The following is a 24,202-nucleotide window of genomic DNA, read 5'->3' on the forward strand; positions in this document are numbered from 1 at the left end:
GGTCATCTGTTTGGTTTGTTCAATGTATATCTAAAAAAAAAAGAAACGACAACTACTGTGCATCAGATTTCTGACTTAGGACAGGTGCAAACTTTTTCTTTAGTTTATGCAATATATCGGTACTAGAACAGCATAGGCATATCCTTAAATATACACAAACACGATACTCTATAAAACTTTAATGTATAGGATAAATGAACAGTGATTACAACAACATTACAACCGTCTCATTTAAATGAAAGAGACAACAAAGTTTGTACATAGGATATGCACTCGAGAGATAAAATTGAGAATGGAAATGGGGAATGTATCAAAGAGACAACAACCCGACCATAAAAAAGGACAGCAGAATATGTTTTGTATTGTCTTAACTATGCTTATCAAAAACTTCCTCAACAGGATAAGCAATCTTTGAAAATTGCAATATGAGAATTTAATAATAAAATCAGTGAGTTCCTCTCCAGTCCTGGTTTTTGTGGGGTTGTGTATGTTCAAACTATAGTGGCGCGCTTTATGTTTACCCTTATTCGACTTATAGGTGTTTGGTTGAAAACTTTGTGTCTTCTAAATGATTTTAGTTTACCGGAGATTTGATCGTTTCATTGGAGTATTGTAACAATATGACCTTCACATTTGTTCTCCACCTTCTAATTGAATCAAAGGGTTTGAACACAATATTTTTTTTAAATTGTGATTATTAGCTTTGACGTTAGTGGGGTGAATTTATTGAGGGTGTAACCTATTACAGTTATCCGAACTAAAAATAGTTTTGCTTAATACTTGTGTTTAAATAATAGAAGATGTGGACCAAGCGTCAATTAGACAGAAAATAAACGACAACAAAAACGAAACAACATTTAGAAGGCACACAAAGTATTCAAGAAATTGAAATAGAAAAAAGAATCTTTACAAAAGAGGGACGAAAGATACCAGAGGGACAGTCACACACATAAATCGAAAATAAACTGACAATGCTATGGCTAAAAATGAAAAATACAAAGAGACAAACAATAGAACACATGCCACAACATAGACAACTAAAGAATAAACAACACGAACCCTTTATGCTGTAAGTTTTCCGAAAGTTGGCACAAACAGAATCAATCAAAAACCGGTAATGTATACCAACTTCTCAAAACCAAATGAAGAAAAAGCATTGAAATATACCATACAAATGAAGAAGTTCGTAAATTGGGACAGGAACATGGAAATGTAGCGGAATTAATGAATTATCTAACTAATCATTAAAAACAAGGAAGATAGTATTTGTAATCAAAACCACCAAGCATGAATTTAAGGAGTTGGAAGAAATATGTCAATCAAAGGACAGACACAAATTGAAAATCAGAAGTCAGAATACTTAAAATAGATCAACAAAAAATATGTTTATGTAAAATTAAAATATAATATTACTTATTCTGAACCAAATATGTTTTATTCTCGCGAATGTCAAAACAACTACCCTATCACTAGACTATTAATTTTCATTGGATTTCAATTATTTTAACGTTGTGTCTAACATATAGATTTTTAAAATGTCAAACGCGTTTTAAGCAAATTACTACTCTAAAATTTGAACTAAGTAATCAGGACTTTGCGTATTGTGCTTTGAAATGCATTTTCTGTAGAAGAAAAAAGTTGATCCTGAAATGTCTGTCCAGTTTGATTGAATTCTGAAATCCTGCTTTCCATCCACATTAACATGATCACAGTCTGAATTCCCCTCGGTAACAAACATGGATCTAAAAGTCAGAACCGGAAGCAGGGATTTCTTTTTAAATTGAAAATTACTTATAGTCATAGATGTTTCAAACATTTTTGAATTCAGTACTAAAGATGCATTGTTTCCGTCATAATAATAAATATCCATCCGAAATTGTTTTGCAAGGAAATCAATATGGCGGATTGAAGAAAATGGACGGCGTGAAATAGGGTTGGTTTCACCAACAACCAAAGACGATCCAAAAGGAATCCAATCAACACCAGGTGGCGTAATAGGTAAAATCCGAACATTACCATCCTGATATATGACAAATGTCTGACACCAGTTAATAGAATTCCATGGCACAGGTATATATATACGTAGGTAGTCAGCATTACTAAATATTTTACCCGTTTCAATTACCTTTACCGTCATTGTATCATTATTTTTGGGCCACCAAAAGTCTTTGTCTACCCCTTCTAGGAGTGAACGTTCGTTTGAAAACATAGTAAAGGGGATATCTTGACGCACGTGCCTCTTTTCTATGGACAACCTTTTAACTATCAGAGAAGTTGTTAAGTTTTCTGGTAAAATAAAACTGATATAGTTTGAAGATGTTGACGACCACGTGAAGTCTGGAACATTCCATGTATGTTGTAACTTATCACTAGAAAATGTAATAGGCGATGATGATATCCATCTTTCTGTTCTTCCGTAATGAGAAAAAATAATGTCAGTGTCGAATTTTATGGGACTAACTTGCAAATGGATATTGCTTCCGATTTCGCTATTCACAGAGTCCGTTATTGGCCCTTCCAAGTAAAACTTCAATAAGATAGTACGTCTCGATAAGTATCTAGCCTCTCGCAAAACGAACCCTTTCAAAGTAAATAATGGCTGTCCTAGTAGATAGTTTCTAACATTGAATATGACTGATTCAGTCTGCTTGCAGTTTTTGAAGTCATGAATCTTGGTATTTTCAAAAGAGTGGTATGCAGGATGTATAGCGGTTACTTTTAATACTTTTGCTTGTTCATGATAAATAGGGATGTTGATATTATCCACCTCTGCACACGTGGTATTATAGTTGTTATTTTTTATCCGTCCAACCACTGAAGAATTTAATTGATTTACATCAAATTTTGGTAGGTTTATACTTTCTAAACACATTGTGGAACACTGAAGAATACTATTGGTTATATAAATTCCAGGAAAGTCAATCTGGAAGTTATCGATAAAAAAATGGTCAGTGTCGGCGAACATTTTCTTAAAAGTGAGAAGGTGTCGTCCTGATAGAAGATTCATAGTAAAATTCAAACCTACACATGGTATGGAGGGTACTTCACTTTTCATTTCTGGTAATTCAAACGATAAAATATCAGTTTCATCTACAGCAACTTGAAGCTGTCTCATATTTCCACTTTGAAACCCGCACACGTGTTGTATAGTCACATAGCTGTCTTCGTTTAAACAGAGGTAAAAATGTAAGAGATCCTCACTTCCAACAAGGAGAGACTTTTCTTCTGCAATGTGTATGGTTTTGAAGTCAACGTTGTTCTGTGTGAGAAGGTGATTCTCAGCCTCCAGTTGAATCGTGGTGGCAAACGTCATTTTACATTTGTCCAAGAAACGTAAGCCGATACACAGATAATACCAAGTCCACACATTAAAATTCAGCTTCATTTCTGGAAATAGAAAAGAGATTTATGAAAGTAAATACTGAATGAAAACTTTACCAATCGATTTTTAAAGTTTTGTGTTGCCTCTACTTACAAGTACTAAGGGTGTATTCGTTTTACAATCATCTACCTTCGATTGTATTACATTATTAGTCTATAGCATTCACTATTTTTTTTTATATTTATATATACAAAATGTTTCAATTACTATGTGGTGGTCTTTCAATTACATTTTGTTTTTTTTTGTAATCAATGCATGTTTGTTTTTCTAACACCATTTACCGTAAAAAAATCACATTTTTATCTTGAGCAGAATATATTTCAGCAAGTAATAGAATCGTACTACAAATCATCAAGAGTGAATAGGGGATTATAGTATGGGCACTTTTTTACTGCTTCTGGCCGATAGTGAACACTTAATAGAAGGGTTGTCGTTCGATTGTACAGTTAACATAAATACATAGCCATGTCCAATCAAAAAGGGGGTGAGATTGTCCTACGTTTTATACACTTACGAACTTTTACTACAACTCTTTGTGGGATCCGTATCTAATATACACTAACTTTCCAGAAGCAGTTCAAATTTCCCACTTCCCCAGGTCGACCCCTATAACAGGACCTACATATTATATTCATTGTTTATTTTGAAATATTTGCCACTAAACGGCATCAACCATAAATCGATAAACCAAGTCTTATTAGCACAGACATGCAGGTATTCTGTATATTTCTTTTTTGTCATTCTATCAATAAATTTGTAATATGTTCATAAATCTCTAAATCGGAATGATCGCGACTTTGTGTGCCTTGAATCCAACAAATAATAATCATTTGTTTATTTCTTTTCCAGTAAGAATCATATTTGCAATATTTTGAGGTTGACGCTCGTCGTAAATATAATATGGCGGGGTTATAACTGTCAGCAGGATCCCGACCCTCACCCTAACCAGACAGGTACATTAACTTTACTTATTCTAGAAGTATTTTTGTAGCGTCTAAACCATGAAAAACGTCCGATAACGTCTGTTACGCCTATAGGCACGAACATCGCGCGTAGCGTCATAGACTATCATAATCCCTCCAGAATTTGTAAAGACCATAGAGCAGGACAAGAAACACTAATTTCTTATTTGCTAATTTAACAAAACTATTATGTATATATATACGGAATGATTACCCGAACATAAAGGGTAAATATAGCATTTTTAAATCGTAATTTAATTACAAAACAATGTAATACTAAACTTGTTTATATCAGATTAACAAGGGACAGTGATTTTCTTATTTTATCAGATTACCATTAAAACGGTGACGGATTGACAGTCCAAACGACATTTGAAAGGTAAAAATGTTCTAAGTTTTTAAGTAATGAATCAAATACTTTGTAAATAAGAAGGAAAAAAAAAAAAAATTGCTTTTGGAAAATATTGTAACTTGTTAAATGCAAGAATAGTTCTAACGGAGAGCGAAGTCTAAGTTTGTATTGTACATAACGTCACTGTGTGTATTTCTTATTTGTAAAACAGGAAAGGGAAGCTTATTTATACATCTGTTTTTCATCAAGAATATACAAACTACTGGTTTTTATATAAAAAAACAAATACTATATAAATGTTACATTATGATAAATGTTATATTAGTGTAAGAATAATTGAGAAAACCAATGATTTAAAGGGAAATCCCCATAAATGTCTTACACCATGTATCGCTCTAATGCATTACAATATCAAATATCAACCTATTATATACCATTCGCTATGTATACTATACAACAGTTATATTCGACCTAAACGTTCAATATTGTACATGTTCTACAGGTTTATTTGCAAAAAGTAAAAATATTAAGACGTTCGGTTTGCCCGTGTGTGTTCTGATGTCATAGATTTTTTAAAACGAACTTAATCAATGCATAACTGGAAAATTGTTGTGTCAGGGATTTCGATACCATAAATTACTTAAAACTTATACTAAATTTTTTCATAGATACAAGTATTTTAGGAGTAAATTTGGCGGTACCCGTAGAAAACTTGTTAAAATGGTATTTTACATCCTAAATTGTATGGTAATATTGTACTTAAAGCGAGGAAATCACTATGTGATCCGTGTAAACTCATTGAACCTTTAAAAAAACTTATAAGTAAGGGTTATCGTACCAATATTGTAATTAGATCTCTGAATTTAGTTTACATTGGCACTAATATCGATTTTGTCACTTAGCAAATTAAAACACAACTAAATAGTATCTTCTTTTGAGGCGGGATGTATAGAGACACAGACACATTATTTTTATTTATCTCTTTAAAAGTCGCTCCTCACTATCCTATTACCTGTCGATACATTCGTATATTTTTGGCATTGCACTAGTCATGTATTCTCTGACTGTTCATGACGTTAAAATACTAAATCCCTGGGATGTGTTTTAGTTGATTTATGTCTCTGATGCATGATTTTTATGATTTGATTTTTTTTTTTGGCTTTTAAACAGCTGTCAGTAACTGCGGGTACTCTCAAATCGTATAGTCTTGTTAATTCGACCTGTTGGTACTGTTTATAAGCTTTTTTGTTATTTTATATTGATATGGATCTTGTCTATATACTAGCTTTGATTATTTGGAATATCTTCTAATTTTCACTTCTTCTTACTACATTTGTATAAACTTCAAGATTTACCTGTATTATTAAAACCGTTTTTTTTTCAAAAGTGATTATTTTCGAAGGGTTAAATATTTCGCAATGGTGTCTTGCCATGGCTTTGTTTGGACTTGTTTGTTTGCTTTTAGGCCTTTAATGTTTGTCCGTAATATTTTATAAACTGTACATTTGCATTCAGATATCACATATCAAATTTATTCGTTCATAGTGTATTAATTTACGTTTTTTTGATTGAGTAAGCCTACCAATTGATAATTTATCGAGTGTTTTTTTCTATGTTGTGATGTTATGCTATTGTTTCAGAAAAAGGGAGAAGGTTTGGTAACGTTAAAACTTAATCCCGCTGCAAATGTTTGCACCTGTCCTAAATCGGGAATCTGATGTACAGTAGTTGTCGTTTGTTTATGTAATTTATACGTGTTTTTCGTTTTTTTATATAGATTAGGCCGTTGGTTTTCCCGTTTGAATGGTTTTACAGTAGTAATTTGGGGCCTTTTATATCTTGTTGTTCGGTGTGAGCCAAGGTTCCGTGTTGAAGGCCGTACATTGACCTTTAATGGTTTAATTTTTTAAATTGTTATTTGGATGGAGAGTTGTCTCATTGGCACCCACACCACATGTTCCTTTATCTAAGAAATGAAATACATTGTATTCATACCAATTTTAATCATATTATTTTGAACTAAAACTACATGTTTTAATAGGTTCAAGTACATCTAGGTAATATTATAAAAAAAAGCATTTAACATTATGAATTAAATTTACCAATAATATTAATGTTTTACAGATGTACTGTTGAGTTCGTTTTATTTCTGTGATTACTGTAAAAACAAGAAATGTCGTCAGCAAAGAAAGTTAAAACAAAACAAATTATTGAAGTCACTGTAGATCAGCCTAAAGAAAGGTAACTGATTACTGAAAACTAAATTATTTTCACGTCTTTTAACACAAAAAAGCGAGTTTTTATAAATTACAAACTTCTCAAACCAAGTACCGGTGACACACTTCTATATTATTTAAATAAACGCATACATAATAAAAACACCATGACTATAGATGGTACGGAATTAAGGAATACATGTCATGAGGCGTATTTAATAATTGTAAGATGTTGAATGAATTTCGCTACATTCTTTTTCAGTTTCAAATATGCAGATGTATGCTCTTGCTTCAATAATGCGATTTAAGGAATATGCTTAGATTTCCTTAAAACAGTTGAAAACACACGAGGTGATACTCAATAAAAGATCCTTACGATTGCACAGATACATTTGAATGAACAATACATTTACGAGTGAAAAACAATAGAACCTGAGCTCAATATAACAATAAGAAAATTTAGTATGATTACAAATGATATCAGCTAAAAAGGACCCAAAATAACAAATGTAAAACAGTTCAAACGAGAAAACTAATGGTCTGATAAACTTACTATACTATCAATACATTCATATGTAACAACATGATACAAATATTACAAACTTTCTACTGCAGTTAAAAGTTTTTTACAGTTGAATGTTTGATGTGTAAAATATTTTTCCAGACCTTCCACACAGATACATTTGAATGAACAATTTTCAATTGATTTGGAAGACCTTACATATAAGAAAACAAAAGAGTCTACGAATGAAACCACATTTGACAGGTAACTTAAAATCATTTTCTATATTTATTCGTCTTGCAACTGGTACGGATACAGGCATGCTATATATGTTGCATACTATTCGCTAACTTAAAATTGTTTCTTTAGAAGGTCAGACGATTTTTGTAATACTTTTCTAAATCATAATGCAGATTAGAAAGTTAGTTTTTTTTTTAAAGCGAAAACAAACTTATCCGCATTCTATATAATTTGACGACTTATATTTCATAGCTGAAATGCATTGGTACTAACATCATTTTTAACGTGCTTTTCTTTAAATCTCCGTTGGTGAAATAATTTAGAAATAAAGTAAACAGCAAATAATTATTTTCATTTTAAATTTTGTTGAACTATCTAAAATTTGTCTAAGTGATCTGTATTAAACAACTTATGTTTTATATTGTAATTGTTGTCACAATAAATTAATAAAGTATATGTAGGCCTACCTTTCAGTGAAATATTAATAACTGATCACTTGTCTTTTAATATTTCTGATGCTTTAGTGTATTAGATCGAATTAATGTGATTCATATACCTCCCACTTACTGAGACAACTACAATCATCATTAATTTCAAACACTTTCTTGAAAATAATCATAAATCTGATATTGATATATACATTTTTCGGGGCGTTGTCATAATAATGTTATGGTTTGAAACCACTTTGACGTTTACAGGAAGCTTTACATAATAAAAGTCTACGTATATGCAGTTAGTCGTTAAGATATAAAAATTAATAAAAACAATGCATATTAAACGCCTTCAATGAAAAATGAAAATAAAATGTGGGAAAACAAATTAAGGCAGCAACCATTTGATTTTCTGGGGAGGTGGCTATGGTTTTATATTCTGGACAAACATTTTTTTTCGCCTTCGGCGAAAGACGATCTATTTTTTACGTGACAAGTCGAAAACATTTTTTCTCTCTCAATTTTAGCATTACATAAGTTGGCAGCTGTGGGCGAAACAAACAATTTTTTTTCTAAGGGTCAAAAACAAATTATTTTTTTCTTCCAAAACTGGAAAAAAAAAAATGCAAAAAAAAACCCATAGCCCCCCCCCCCCCCCCCCCCCCCCCCCCCCCGAAAATCAAATGGTTGCTGCCTAACTGCAAACACAATAGACCACTGACGATGATTGAGGATATGTGCAACAACTTGTCGTCTGCAACTTTTTGAACCTTTAGACTACAAATTTTAATGACGTATTTAGTAAAAGGGATGAAGTTTAAAAAGGAACTAATCCAAACTAAATTTTAATCACTCATGCAGAAACAATGATAATGATATTAATTAAATAATTTATAAACCACAAAACCAAAAAAAATAATATTTTGTATGTACACTGTTTGTATAGCATGAGAATATCTTTTGCTCGTTAATCATTCTATGTACTTATATTTCCTTATTTACAATTTGGTTTTGTTTATTAGGATTGTCTAAACTCTTTTACAGGCAATCAAAATCAAAGGAAACAAACTATTTAGAAGAAATAGACGATGGGCCAAAAAGGTACGAAATTTCACTTCACACAGCGGACTGAAAGAGTGCGCTTTCAAATATCATTTTACATAGAGGACTGAAAGGGTGTGCTCTCAAATATCACTTAAAATATACGACTCAAAGGATGGGCTCTCAAATATCACTTAGCATAGAGGACCGAAAGCATGCGCTATCAAATATCACTTAACATATTAGAATCAAAGGGTGGGCTTTCAAATATCATTTTACATAGAGGACTGAAAGGGTACGCTCTCAAATATCACTTAACATATAAGACTCAAAAGGTGGGCTCTCAAATATCACTTAGCATAGAGGACCGAAAGCGTGCGCTCTCAAATATCACTTAACATATAAGAATCAAAGGGTGGGGTCTCAAATATCACTTATCATAGAGGACAGAAAGAATACGCTCTCAAATATCACTTAACATATAAAACTCAAAGGGTGGGCTGTCAAATATCAATTAGCATGAAGGACTGAAAGGGTGCGCTCCCAAATATCACTTAACATATAAGACTCAAAGGGTGGGCACTCAAATATCACTTAGCATAGAGGACTGAAAGGGTGGGCTCTCAAATATCACTTAGCATAGAGGACTGAAAGGGTGCGCTCCCAAATATTACTTAACATATAAGACTTAAAGGGTGGGCTCTCAAATATCACTTAGCATAGAGGACATAACGCGTGCGCTCTCAAATATCACTTAACATATAAGACTCAAAGGGTGGGCTCTCAAATATCACTTAGCATAGAGGACTGAAAGGGTGCGCTCCCAAATATCACTTAACATATAAGACTTAAAGGGTGAGCTCTCAAATATCAATTAGCATGGAGGACTTAAAGGGTGCGCTCTCATCAAATATCACTAAGCATAGAGGACTGAAAGAATGCGCTCTCAAATATCACTTAACATATAAGACTTAAAGGGTGGGCTCTCGAGTATCATATAGCATAGAGGACTGAAAGGGTGCGCTCTCAAATATTACTAAACATATTAGATTCAAAGGATGGGCTCTCAAACATCATTTAGCATAGAGGACTAAAAGGGTGCGCTCTCAAATATCACTAAGCATAGAGGACTGAAAGAATGCGCTCTCAAATATCACTTAACATATAAGACTGACAGGGTGCGCTCTCATATATCACTTAACATATAAGACTCAAGGGGATAGCTCTCAAATATCATTTTACATAAAGGATTTAAAGGGTGCGCTCTCAAATATCACTTAACATAGAAGACTGACATGGTGCGCTCTCAAATATCACTTAACTTATAAGACTCAAAGGGTGCGCTCTCATATATCACTTAACATATAAGACTCAAGGGGTTAGCTCTCAAATATTACTTAAAATATAAGACTCAATGAGTTTGATCTCAAAGGAGTAGGTCCAGTAAGAGCACTTTTTGGCCTCAAAATATTGCAGTTTTACAAAATTGACCAAATGTAAACTTTAAGTTATTTTTTTAACAGTAGAGTGCTTCTGCTACATACATATGGGCTATTTTTGACCCTGCAATGAACATATATCGGGTACTGGCACCTTAAACTCATGCTAAATTACTGAATTCTTCACAATTCTAGCATTTTAGTTAAATTTTAGACGGTTTTCGTGTAAAACGAAAGTGGCCGCATTCGTGTTCATCCTTAATATTGAAATGGAAGTTGTATTTTGTGATAATACATAACACATATAAAGGTTGAGGATGAACACGGATGCGGTCACTTTCCTTTTTTGGCAAAATCCTTCCGAAAAGTAACATTTGTCGGCATATTTAATGTTACAACATTAAGGACAACTAATGTAAGATCAAAAGAGTTACTTTAAAACATTAAGGTATAGAAAGGTATCATCTAAAATATCCCTTTATTTAAATAATGTTTTTTTTATCATAGTTCACAGAATAATATTTTATTCGTTTATTTTACTCTTTATTAATATTTAAAGTCAATCCTTTACAGATAATATAGGTGTCATTTGGACTATATTACACATGTACAGTAATTGGTTTTTTTTAATTCAAGGTTGACAACCAGAAGTGACTACACAAGTGTATGTAGTATTGATACCTTAGATCTCAAACCGCAAGATGTCGCTGAACAGTAAGTAGAATCTTTTCAAAGAGTTAAACATCTAGTCTTTTTCTTGTGCTGACCGCTAAATGTCTTGTATAGTTTTTGTTTGTTGGGTTGCTGAATTTTTGATAATATTATCGAGCTCTAACATTCAATAACTAGTATTATCGTTCACTATCAGTCAATTACAATTGGAGACAAGCAATTAACCGGCAATGATTTCAACTCCAGTTTATTTACCAATGAGGACAAACATTCAGCCAGTACCTTTGTCTCTAACTCCATGAAAGTTACTATCGGGAACAAGCTTCTGATATCAGTACTAAATTGTTTTTATAAAATATTTCCTGTAACTTTATTGTTTTCCTTCTCTTCAGAAAAACGATTTCTGCAAACCTTGGAGAGAATGTCAACCTACCTACAGATCTTATTGATGAAGATCATTGTGCTATGTGAGTCAATAATGAACATAATTACAATTTCTTATTTCAAGTCTGTATTTTGAGTTACATTGAAATCTAACTTGATCTCATCCATACTTTACTTTAAATGAAGTAAAAAGATAAGTAGAGGATAAAACAAGTATAAGATACGAAAAAAAAAAAAAAATATATAAAGATAAACATGATAAACAGCAGACACGAAATTACTAAAATCTCGACAAGATTATTGGAAAACTAGTTGGTTTTTTTCTATTAGAATATTGCGAACTTCATTTTTCAAAATTAAAATTTAATTATTAATAAGTAAAATGAGATATTAAAAATTAAGAACTCCTAAATACAGAAAGCCCTTTATAACTTGCTGTTCGGTGTGAGCATAGGCTCCGTGTTGAAGACCTACCTTGACCTTTTAAAGGTTTACTTTTATAAATTTTGACTTGGATGGATTGGAGATTTGTCTCATTGGCACTCATACCACATCTTCCTATATCTATATAGAAAAAAATAGTTACTTTTTCAGAATAAAAAGAAAATGAAAGAATGAAAAACATTATTGTTAGAGACCAATAACTAAACATACAGATAGAGGTAACAGGCCTGACTGAGCCTTGACATGGATATTTAGAGGTAACATGTTTGAATGAGCCTTGACATGGATATTTAAAGGTAACATGTTTGAATGAGCCTTGACATGGATATTTAGAGGAATAACTTTCTACATTTTAGCTCTGCAGTATCCCCTGGAAAGTTGCACACAGAACAGATAACTGAGAAGAAAAGAACAAAAGATTCTACTTCAGAGTCAAGGTCAGATATATACATCATTTTATTTATTATTTTTTATGACTTGTCTGTATGGTATTATATTGATAACAGTTATTTCTAGCAAGATCAGTCAATTGGTTCTCAGTGGTTTGCAGGTTGAACTAACAAAAACATGCTTTACATAAGTAAGTTAGATATTTACTTCTGAGAGTGTCCAGTGTCTGATATTTGTGATATTCAAGCTAAATATTAAATTCGTTGTTTAAATTTCCTATTTTATCAATAGTTATGTTATCACTAGCTGTTATTGCCAATAATATACATATAACGTAACGGTACCCAAATTTCACCTATTTAGAAAAAATAGCGACGGAAATCTTACAAGGTTTCCTAGAGACTAAACAATTTGTATTTTTATGATTTGATACTATGCACGTCTTTCAACATACTAGTAGGTAAACATATCTAGATAACACAACACGTTCACAGTATTTATCAACAGATGGACTGTTTACTGAAAAGCAAAATGTACGAAAACGTCATCATGCGACGTCATCAAAACGTCATCTGTTTAAAATTAGCAAATACACTATATTATAAGTATCCATTTCGTAAAATATGAAGAGTAAGCATGAACTAATATCTAATTGTTCAAAATATTTGAAGAAAGGAAACAAAAGCTTGGTTATTAGACTTTTGACGATGTGAATTTAAGCATGGATGCAATTTGGGTACTCCTCATTTCAGATTCATGGATAGTTTGGAGGTTGATTCAAACCCATTTTTTTATGACTCATTATGGATTAAAAATTAAATTGGTGTACCTATACGATAAAGAAGGATAGGGCTACAAAATTAACACATTAATATTTTTTTATCATAAAAAAACATAGGTGAAAAAACTGTCAAAATAGGTGCAATTTGGGTACCGTCACGTTATACATGTATTAATTCTCGATTGCTATTGATAATCCGAAATGAAAAACATGTAGGGTAGCTTAAAATGCAAGTTATATTTTTTCAGAGCCCACAGCTTAAACAAATCAACAAAAGTAAAAACAAAGAATGACGATAAAAGGTCAGTTCACTTATAGAACACATTGCATATATGTATCATGTGTATACCATCAGTTTATGACAAACTATATGGTGATAGTTGTCTCATTGGTAGTAGTACCAATCTTTCTTTTCCATTTTATGTCTCATTAATAATCAACTTCTAAATGCATGTGATTTTCATTCCAACGTTTAATTCATAAATCAGAAAAAGCTGAATATAGTTTATAATTCAGGCTTTCAGCATTAAATTGCAATTATCTCTTTTGATATCTTTTTTTTTTTACAAATATAGTGATGTAACAGTCGGAAAGCTGACCCCGGTTTGAACCCAACAATGGACGTCATGTGATTAAAAAATGAAGCTCGTTTTTTGGAATTTGTAGTTTTTTGCATAAATTAAAAATAATTTCTTTTTAAGTGAACATTCTTGAGTATATAAGAAATATATTACTCAACTGGATTATGGATTATACTCATTTTTTCTCTTTCAAAATGTGTCTTCAAAGTCAAGGTGTTGACGAAAAAAATTGGTCACAGAAAATTAAAATAGTAATTTTCGTTCTTAACTTCTCGGGAAGCTATGCTGATTTTAAATTATGTTATGTAACATTACTTGGACTATGATTTGTCAAATTTGGGCCAGTTGATATGCTAAGATACGCAAATGTGCCACTTCGATGTGTCGATATTTCTGAAGAAGCATTTTTACTGCTGCAACCAATTATTTTAACACAGAAATAAATGTCTACTCAATTTATACAAGGGGTAGTCTAAATATTCCTGAATAGAAAATTGATCAAGACAGTCTTAAAATGATAAAAAAAAACAAAAAACAGGAGTTTCTTTTCATTACTGACACTTGCAAGTTGGTCCTACCTTTTTCCTTTAAACTTAAAAGAGATCATAATGAAAGTATTTTGAATGTAAAATCTTCATTATTTTAAATAAAAGGAAAAGTAGTTTGCAATCCTTAATATGTATGATCAAACTAAATATAACAATGAATGTTGTCTCATTGATTTCATGCAAGTTATAGTTTTAATGAATGGACTCAAATTATAAAAATACCACACTAAACCAATAAATAAATGGTGCTAATCATGAACTTGAAAATAAATAAGAACTAAATAGACTCAGTAATATTTTTCTTTTTCTATTTGAAATAATAATAACATTAAAAAAAACTATGCATTTGTATATTGATATAAAAGTATTTCAGAGCAGTTTCTGTGGGGTAAGTCAACAATTATGTTTTGATCACAAGTCAAAATAAAGTCACACTTCATGTCAGTATGATAATGCTTTGAATAAGATTGATTAAAATGATACTCTGTAAGAGATTGTTTGAAGGCAGCAACCATTTGTTTTCAGGGAGGGGGGAACTATGGAATTTTTTTTCCAGACAAGTTGAAAACAATTCTTCTCTTTCAATTTAAGCATTTCATTTAATGGCAGCTGAGGGTAAAACAAACGATTTTTTTTCTCAGGGTCAAAAACAAATTATTTTTATCCAAAAATTGGAAACAAACTTTTTTTCTCCAAAACAATCAATAGCCAAGTCATACATTTCACTGAATTAAAGACTTAGAGAATAATTAATCCAGTCAAATATTCACAGCTGATCTCGCCATTACTTCATAGGGCCTATTCCATTTAATCTGGTACATGTATCTACACGAATTTAATTAACCTAAGAACAACCGTGTACACACAATTTACGAAGACAAGAGAAAACGTACTCCACTGTCCTATGTAAGGGAAGGACTGAGCGCCCAAAACATGTTTAATCCCGCCACATTCTTTATCTGCCTGTCCCAAGTCATGAGTTTTATTATAAATTGGGGAGTGCGTTTTATCCATTGCATTATTTCATATTTTCCATAAAGAAAGGCAACTGTAGTATACCGCTGTTCAAAATGCATAAATCCGTGGTAAAAAAACCAAAATCGGGGTAACAAACTAAAGCCGAGGGAAACCCATTAAATATTAGAGGAGAACAACGACACAACACTAAAATGTAACACACACAGAAACGGACCAAGCACCAGACAAAATCCCACGAGAATAACAAATACAACACCAAAACCAAATACATTAATTTGGGATAGACAAGTACCGTGACACGTCTTATCGCAATGTCAGTCCTTTTATGGGCATACAGAGTATAGGTTTTTCTCATTGTTGAAACCCGTATGATGATCTCTAAATTTTCAACATCCACTTATTTTGAACTTTGGTTGAAAGTTTTATTGGCAATCATAATACATCCTCTTATTTTTACTTTAAATATTATACACATTTCTTATTTGCAAGTGGTTGCGTGTTTTCATTTATGCTAAGAACATTTCATTATGTATACAATATGTACAAACAATATAGGATTAAGAAAAATGATTCAAAGACAAAGACAGTGAAGAATAAAGGCAAAGAAGACGACAGGTTTGTATCACACTTGTCATGCTCTAAGCTTATTTGAATTTATGTAGGCACTTTATTTGACAACACACGAGCTCATTTGAAATTATGTAGGCAACTTATTTGACAATACATGTAGGCCTATATCTAGCATTATCAAACATATTTCCTAGTAAATATGAGCTGAGCTTGCAGTCAGTTCACCAATTTTTTTTTTTTATATGTAAAAATTTCGAATTCTGAGACAAAATAAATGTCTTCGGATTATGTGATTTAGATTCTTTTGATTATGCAAGTATATCAAGAAGACTACATACCAAATCTTATTTAGGAGTTAAACTGAATGATTGATCTATTGTTGCTTGTCACTCAGCGTTCAATATTTCATGCACATTCTTGACGAGACGTTGACATTATAATATGGCTTGGTTAAGAGAGCGAAAAGACATCTTGTGTTATAATTTTTGTAATTTTTTTTCATAACTATTATAAAACGTACTGAAAACATTTCTATCAACATGTTTATTCTTTTATGGTTACAGAGTCAATTTGGAATGCAGTATTCTTTCAAGAAAAGAAGAATCAAATGAAACGAGAAGGTACTTATCTTACGATTTTATCTAGCCTTTCACTTGTATCTGTTGTTATGAAATGTAAAATAATCATTATAAAATTGAGAATGGAAATGGGGAATGTGTCAAAGAGAAAACAACCCGACCGTAGAAAAAAAATACAACAAAAGGTAACCAACAGGTCTTCAATGTAGCGAGAAATTCCCGCACCCGGAGGCGTCCTTTAGCTGGCCCCATATTTATGTAGCAGCAGCGTTTGCTCTCTTCTCAAAATAAATTCTGTTATAATAAGTTTGAACAGATTACTTATACGAAAGTAGTTTTTATCTGCGATTTTTAGTATTAAGTTGGTACTATCGGGCGAAATGTTTAGGAATATTTGCATTTGTAATGCGCCAAAAGAGGACTTTCTCATACCTATTCGTTTGCGGTGTGTTTAAATGCCGCATCTATTCGAAGAAACATTGCACTAGGCGTTAAAGTTTGAGAGAAACCTATTCTACAACTTTAACCCGATGATTCAAATTTTGATGTCTCAGGGGGTACATACCGTAATCAACCGGGGGTGTGGTAAAATCAGTATTTATAACAATTTGTAAAATATAATAAAGGAGTAGGTCCAGTAAGACCCCTATTTGGCCCCAAAATGTATCAGTTTTACAAAATTGTAAAATGTAAACTTTTAGTTATTTATTAGAAAGTAGAATGCTGCTGCTACATAAATATTGACTGTTTTTGGACAATAAAATGCACATATATCGGGTAATAATATCATAAAGTCATGCTAAATTACTGAAATCTTCACAATTTTAGAATTTCAGTTAAATTTTAGACGGTTTTCGTCTTAAATGAAAGTGGCCTCATTTGTGTTCATTCTTAAAATATTGAAACGTAAGTTGTATTTGATGATAATACATAACAGAGGAGGAACACAGATGCGGCCAATTTCATTTTAGACAAAAACCATCTGAAAAGTGACATTTTTTGGAATATTTAATAGATTTTTCATATTTAAGGTTGCATCGGTGAGTTTTTAATGACTAACTAAGTTGAAATATTTCACATAAACTAATTGAATCAACTAAAATAGACACTTTTGGTGTTAAAAAGCGTCCAAAATCTTTCGTCAGATGAACTTGAAATTTGGGACCAAAATCAACTCTTACCGGACCTACTCTTTTGTATAATCAACTTAATATAAACACGAGTTCAAGGATACCTTATACTTATATTTAAATTACAGGAGTGTCTATAGAACAAATGACGCGGGGAATGGAATCGAAATCGTATTACCGTCGTACCTTCTCCCTGACGACCATCATTTTGAAACAGTCGTTTGGAATCCAGAACAACGTGGCCTATTCCTCAAGGAAAACAGTTTCTCTCATCAAAATCGGTTTAGAACAGATATATTTCACATCTACAAGAGAATACCCAAGGATGAACAAAAAACAAAAGGAAATCCTAAATCTTTATATTACCCTGATATTGACTCGAGCAATATTACAGTTAAAGTACATATACCAGAACTAAGCCAAATGAATGGACTGTGTCTGCACTTCAGAGCGCATGTGCGATCCCGCAAACAATGGACTATTGTAGATACACAATATCACCATCAAGTAAGTCCAACTGTTAAAATGATGTTAATGACATTTATCTCATAATGCATTTTAAAACAAGACAATAATTGAGAATGGAAATGGGGCATGTGGCAAAGAGACAACAACCCGAACTTCGAGCAGACAACAGCCGAAGACCACCACTTCAAAACGGCGAGAAAATCCCGTGCTTCAGTTGACCCGTAAACACTAATTTGTACTAGTTCAGTGAAAGCAAACTTAATTGAATATATCTTTTAGTTTATTTGGAAATAATCTCGACCAACATAAAACAAGCTAATAGAAATTTATATATGTATTCTAATCAAATATTTTCCCAAAAATATATGGCTTTGAATATTTTTGTGTGTGTATTTCAGGAAGGTATAGTAACATTCAATTGTAACCAGATGGATTCATTTTGTATCATATCAACTCCACGAGAGGAAACCCACACTGTTACACCAGATGGTTATGAATATGTCTCTGAAGCTGACAGCAGAATACACGTAGATTTCCCTCTCGGGGCAGTATCACAAAATGAAACGGTAGATTTCAGGGTAGGTATATTCGAAATGAAAAATAAAATTAAAATGTTATCATAAAATTCTATTCAAACATAGCAAAACTGTTCAAAAGGAAAACTGTTACAACAATGAACCCAAATTGCGACCTTGGTGCCGACAGAGAAACTATTATCGTTTCTTTATTTCATGCAATCAATCATTATACAATAACTGTAGTTTAAAATTGCATGTTTGAAAATGACAAAGCTTTTACAGCATCATTGATTAAAAAATATGCAACACCCGCGAGCGCTAAACATACATATAAAAAAGAAGATGTGGTATGATTGCCAATGACACAACTATCCACAAGAGACCAAAAGGACACAGAACTTAACAACTATAGGTACTGTACGTCCTTCAACAATGAGCAAAGCCCATACCGCATAGATATAAAAGGTCCCGAAAGGACAATGTAAAACAATTCAAACGAGAAAAACTAACGGCCTTATTTATTTTAAAAAAAGAAAATTTTAACGAAAAACAAATATGCAACATGCACATAAACAAACGACAACCACCGACTAACAGGCTCCTGACTTGGGACAGGCACATACACATATTATGTGGCGGGGTTAAACATGTTAGCGGGATCCTAACCTGCATGCATACTCTCTTAACATAATGTGTCTCATATGCCATATTGTAAGTGGCGTAAAATCTCCCACCCTGTGTCCATTGCTAGCCAAGATTGGTGTCACTAGTGGATCAACCCTTCAGCGTACTTGAAATCAGTCTCGGTTTAAGGTGGGTTTGTTGTTACTTATTTATATTCAAAATTTTACTATGGGGTGTTTTTCCGACGTAGTCGGTATAGTTTCGGTTTGTGCACTTAACTTAAGGACGCTTAACTATGGCAACAGAAGACGCATGCTCCAAAAACCTTTCTGTGATTGGACAAAATGCTGCCATGGTGGGTGAATTGGTCGTATTGAAAAAACGTCCCGAAAATTATATCGTGATGGAAAGCAAGTGAAAAACTATAAATATTTGATCTAGATCTTACATAGATTTATATTTTTATTAAGATAATTGTTTCTCCAATAGCTCTTTGCATCAATGCCTATGACAGCTGTTTATTCGGGACAATTATATAATTTTTAATTTTATATACGAACGTTCATGACTTTTAGAACGCACCTACGCATGTGAGATTTCCGCGGGGTTTTGGTGAATATTGTAAACAGAAAGATACTACTTATATACTACCAATAGTTTCTAGCTTTGTTAACCATGAATTAATTTTAGTGTAAACAGTCGTACATGTATATTTGTTTCTTGTTATTTGCACTGGATTTTTGACAAATAATTTTTTTAGGTGTCATCACAATATTCTTAATAATATATTTTATTGCCTAATTAATATAACCAGACTTAGTAAAGAATTTCTTTTAGTTACATTCAGATGGAGATTTTATTAAAGATGTCCTGCATCATTAAGTCATTGTGCTTCTGAAGGCTATCGAAATGATAGTTTTAAACATATAGTCAAATCTAAATACGTCGGATATATTTTTTAAAGATAGTTCTTGTTTCATTGTTGTTTTGTCCTCGTTTTGTCCTCCATTGTTCTCCATGATGTTGTCTGTTTTCATTGAACGTATGATGTTTGATTGACATTTTTTTGTGAACTTTGTTCACTCGAATGATTAGTTTATTATAACAGTTACAATAGAATACTTCGTGCTTACGATTTATTTGTGCATATTTTGTGTTTGAACTGTTGTGATAAAAGTCAACCTTTGATGAAAGTAAAGATATCTTAATAAATTTGGGAATCGGGTGCAATGATAAATCTTTCTATACAACTCTTCTATACAAGATATTTCAGTTGAACGAAATTTTTGTCAGAGCTACACTGTTCTATCTTCCCACATAATTTAGTGTATTCTTCTACTGAAAGTTAATAAGAAAAAGGGTTCAATATGACAAAAAGGGGATACTTATTTTCAAAGTTTAGCCGCTTGTTTATTCAAAGCTAATGAAATCAAACGATTAGTTTGCAAGTATTTCTATAAAATCTCCTTCTCTGAGTAGAATACTACGAATCTAGTGCATACAACTTTATATTCAAGTCAACAACATTTTGAAAAATGTGAGCTTTGAAACACACAAGGCGGTGTGTCTTGTGTAATGATCAAACATTTCTCAATTTAAGGTTATGTTACCTTTTTGATCTTATGCGTACATTTTAAAGTTTTGATGTATAAATGCTTGTGTTTTATTGTAGGTTATACCTTTGAATAGAGAATCTATGGCATGCAAAATAGAACGTAATCCTCGAAATTGCTTTATCTTGGCTATTTCCGAGTGCTTAGCTGTTCGTCATTCGGTTGTCTCTTTTAACAAGCCAGTTGATATACAGCTTCCCGTTGATGATTTACCTGGCATTGACAGTCAAAATGTGGATTGTAAATATGGAGTCTTTAAAAGAAAGCACAAGGGAAATTTTTGGTTGACAAATCTGGATGTCGAAGAAAGAAACGGGATTCCTACTATCTCTGTCAATAGTTTCAGCGAGTAAGTGTGTTTTTTCCCGAAGGGTATCATCAGCCCCGTAGTCAGCATTTCGATGTTAGCTTAAATATCAATTCCATTTAAATTAATTTACTTTTTGTAAATGTTTGAATTATTAAAAAAAAATCTTATCCACGGCGTATATTACCGTAGCCGTATATAGCACAACTGTTTGTAATTTTTGGTTCTCAATGCTCTTCAACTTTATATTTGGCTTTCTAACTATTTTGATCTTGGCGCCAGTCACTGAGGCGTCTTATGTAGATAAAAAAACTGATCATAAATACCAGGACTAAATTTTGTATATACGCCAGAGGCGCGTTTCGTCTACAAAAGACTCATCAGTGACGCTCGAATTCTAAAAAGTTAAAAAAGCAAAATAATGTAGGAAGTTGTAGAGCATTGAGGACCACAATTTCTAAAAGTTTTGCCAAATCCAACTAAGGTAATCTATGCATGAGGAAGAAAAGCCTCAGTATTTCAAAAATTCAAAATTTTGTAAACATTATAGTTTATAAATATAACCATATCAATGATAATTCTTGTCAGCACAAAAAGTGCTGACTACTGGGCTGGTGACACTCTCGGGAAAATAAATCTCCGAATAGACGAATTGGACGTCTGGCCATGAAGCCTGATACCTTTGATCAATATTTAGTTTCACATCACAGCACTTGAGAGAAAACTTTTACATTTTTAAGTTTGATGATAAACTGTTAACGAACGTCAAAGGTATATATCTCGTTTGTTTTTCGTAACAGCAACAGATTAATTTAAAGAATTGCGTGAAACATATTTTAAAAAACTTTACAATTATTAGAATATGGTAAAGAATCATTCATTACGATGTGCATGTTTTTTTTTCAAATGAAACTAGATTGTAATAGATAAATGAATGTTGTAATTGTTTTAGATATGTGATTTTAAAAGTGAGATCTGACATGTTCAGTAAACTGCAGTCGTTGCTGCCAGAAGAAATCGAAGTAGCTATTGGTGATAAGATGTGTTGCAAAATTATGATTTTCGTTAGCAACAGAAAACCTAGTAGCATTTCTGTAATCCTGGAATGTTGTACCAAAGATAGCACGGAGGAGGTTACTCAGCGTAGACGTCAAATGGGATACGAACTTTTACGACAATGTCCAAGTCCAGATTTCTTCTTTCCAGTCAGTCAGAGGATCCGCGTAGACGTCGGCGGGAGATTTGCATTAACAAAACATATTGGGAAAGGGTATTATTTTCTAACTTTCTTTCCAATAGCTGCCGATAATTTCATCTGTTTTCCTGTGGAAAGATATAACGGTATGGAAAGTGCCGTGTATGGTATCATATCATTCAAAGAAGATAACGGAACAAAGAAAGATCTACATGCTATTCATTATGACCCATGGAGCAGTAGAGGGAGACCACAGGGGAAACAGCTAACAATGGCGGGTTCCCGCAGTGCTCCAGTATCACGGCAAATGACAGCAGCATCAGATGTCAGAAAATCAAGGGACGATGTCAATTTTGATGAACGTAAGTATCCTTTACCTTTGTATGAAAATACATCGGTACAAATATATCAGCTTAGGTAGTAGTGAGGCAATAGTACTATATTGGCAAAATAAGTATAAATGCTGTAAAATTACGAACTACTAGCATTCATTTTATCAGTATGACAACCATGATACGCTACTTCAGACATGACTAAAGATATTTCAAGTTTAGAAAAGCTAAACTGTACACAAAAGATTAAATGTTTAATTGTAACGTGCTTACGGATTTAGGATGATATGTTACTCACCAGAAAAATTAATTTAATGAACATGTCAAAATTATGTCAACTAAGTATTCCACGATTTATATTGTTGAACACTGTATGGCGTTATTGTGTTCTTAGGTGTAGTTTTACTGATTTAAGTGTGTTAACTGTTTTGATATTGACTTAAGAAAGTTTCCTTTTATTTCAGTATTTTTCTCGGACAAAGGCCTTCTTGCTGTAGCGCAGGCATTGAGTCCAGATTCAATGTTCAAAGTTGTTATCAATTTAGATATGACGAAAGTTCAGTACGAACAGATAACCAATGACTATTCTGCTTTAACTACTTCTTCTCGACATTTGCAATTATTGAAAACTGCTTTAGAAGTTAGTAGTTGTGAACCTAAGATTCAGCGTCTGACGTCAGCTCTTCGTGATTCCGATGAAACCAGCATTGCAGATAAGGTTGGAGAACTGTATTATGAAAAGATGAGACTTTCAAGGTCAAATTTAGAAAGAAAGGCAACGGTTGTTACGATTAAAAGTGATAAAAACGAATAAGAAAAACTATGAATATATTTAGACAGAATGATTTGTACAATGCATGAAATAGCTTTTTCGAGATTTTGTAATTTGCCGGTAAATTTATCTTGTAATTTTAGAGTTAGTTTTCTTTCAACTGATCGGGCGGAGCTTATGATTAAATTTGCATAAGGACAGTCTATTCGAAGATGTGTGTGCTAAGGATGATTGCCGTTATAATTTTAACTGATTTCTAATCACCTATTAGTGCTATGAAAGGAATATACAAAAGAATGACTGGATACTTCATTGATGAGTTTATTTTAAAATACCTATCTATAGATGGACTGGTTTATTATGAGCGAACTGGTTAAACTCCGCCCAGTCAAGTGAAATAAATTTAGTAATACCGTCTGACATTTGTGGAATACGGGAATAGGAAAAGTATTGTGACGTATTTTGAGAGGTTCGCAGTTTTTAACTTTGGAATTAGATCAATACTATCAATCATTTTCAATAAAGAGATTGATGTGCTAAAAGAAAGTATCGTTAAATACTTGAAAGAAAAATAGGATAGCACTTATTAAATATCAGAAAAGGTATATCCATGACGTGCTTTACTTTAATGATCCCAAACTTTTTTGTTTATAGTAAAAATCTGATTGTGTGTACAGGTTATAGTTTTTTTCTCTGTAGTAGAATACACTGTGTCTAAACCACACCGGCAGAATTTGATCGGACTCGATGGT

At 32.5% G+C, this 24,202-nt stretch overlaps 2 protein-coding genes across 2 annotated transcripts; one reads left to right on the forward strand and one right to left on the reverse strand.

The window, feature by feature from the left end:
* Positions 1-92: 92 nt before the first annotated feature.
* Positions 93-8,241, reverse strand: LOC134706420 (uncharacterized). Its single transcript, XM_063565340.1, has 2 exons — positions 8,122-8,241; positions 93-3,387 (listed from the first exon to the last, which is right to left on the reverse strand). The coding sequence occupies exon 2, from the start codon at positions 3,383-3,385 to the stop codon at positions 1,562-1,564; it is 1,824 nt and encodes a 607-aa protein (XP_063421410.1). The 5' UTR covers positions 3,386-3,387; positions 8,122-8,241; the 3' UTR covers positions 93-1,561.
* On the forward strand, positions 4,672-23,601 carry LOC134706419 (uncharacterized). Its single transcript, XM_063565339.1, has 15 exons — positions 4,672-4,723; positions 6,821-6,937; positions 7,577-7,678; positions 9,130-9,186; positions 11,202-11,279; positions 11,630-11,704; positions 12,422-12,502; positions 13,485-13,538; positions 15,899-15,958; positions 16,477-16,533; positions 17,750-18,128; positions 18,488-18,667; positions 20,904-21,193; positions 22,104-22,708; positions 23,143-23,601. Exons 2-15 carry the CDS (start codon positions 6,870-6,872, stop codon positions 23,490-23,492), a joined length of 2,436 nt encoding a protein of 811 aa, XP_063421409.1. The 5' UTR covers positions 4,672-4,723; positions 6,821-6,869; the 3' UTR covers positions 23,493-23,601.
* Positions 23,602-24,202: the final 601 nt, after the last annotated feature.

Source organism: Mytilus trossulus, chromosome 2 (genome assembly GCF_036588685.1).
Source record: "Mytilus trossulus isolate FHL-02 chromosome 2, PNRI_Mtr1.1.1.hap1, whole genome shotgun sequence".
Classification (NCBI taxonomy): Eukaryota; Metazoa; Mollusca; class Bivalvia; order Mytilida; family Mytilidae; genus Mytilus; species Mytilus trossulus.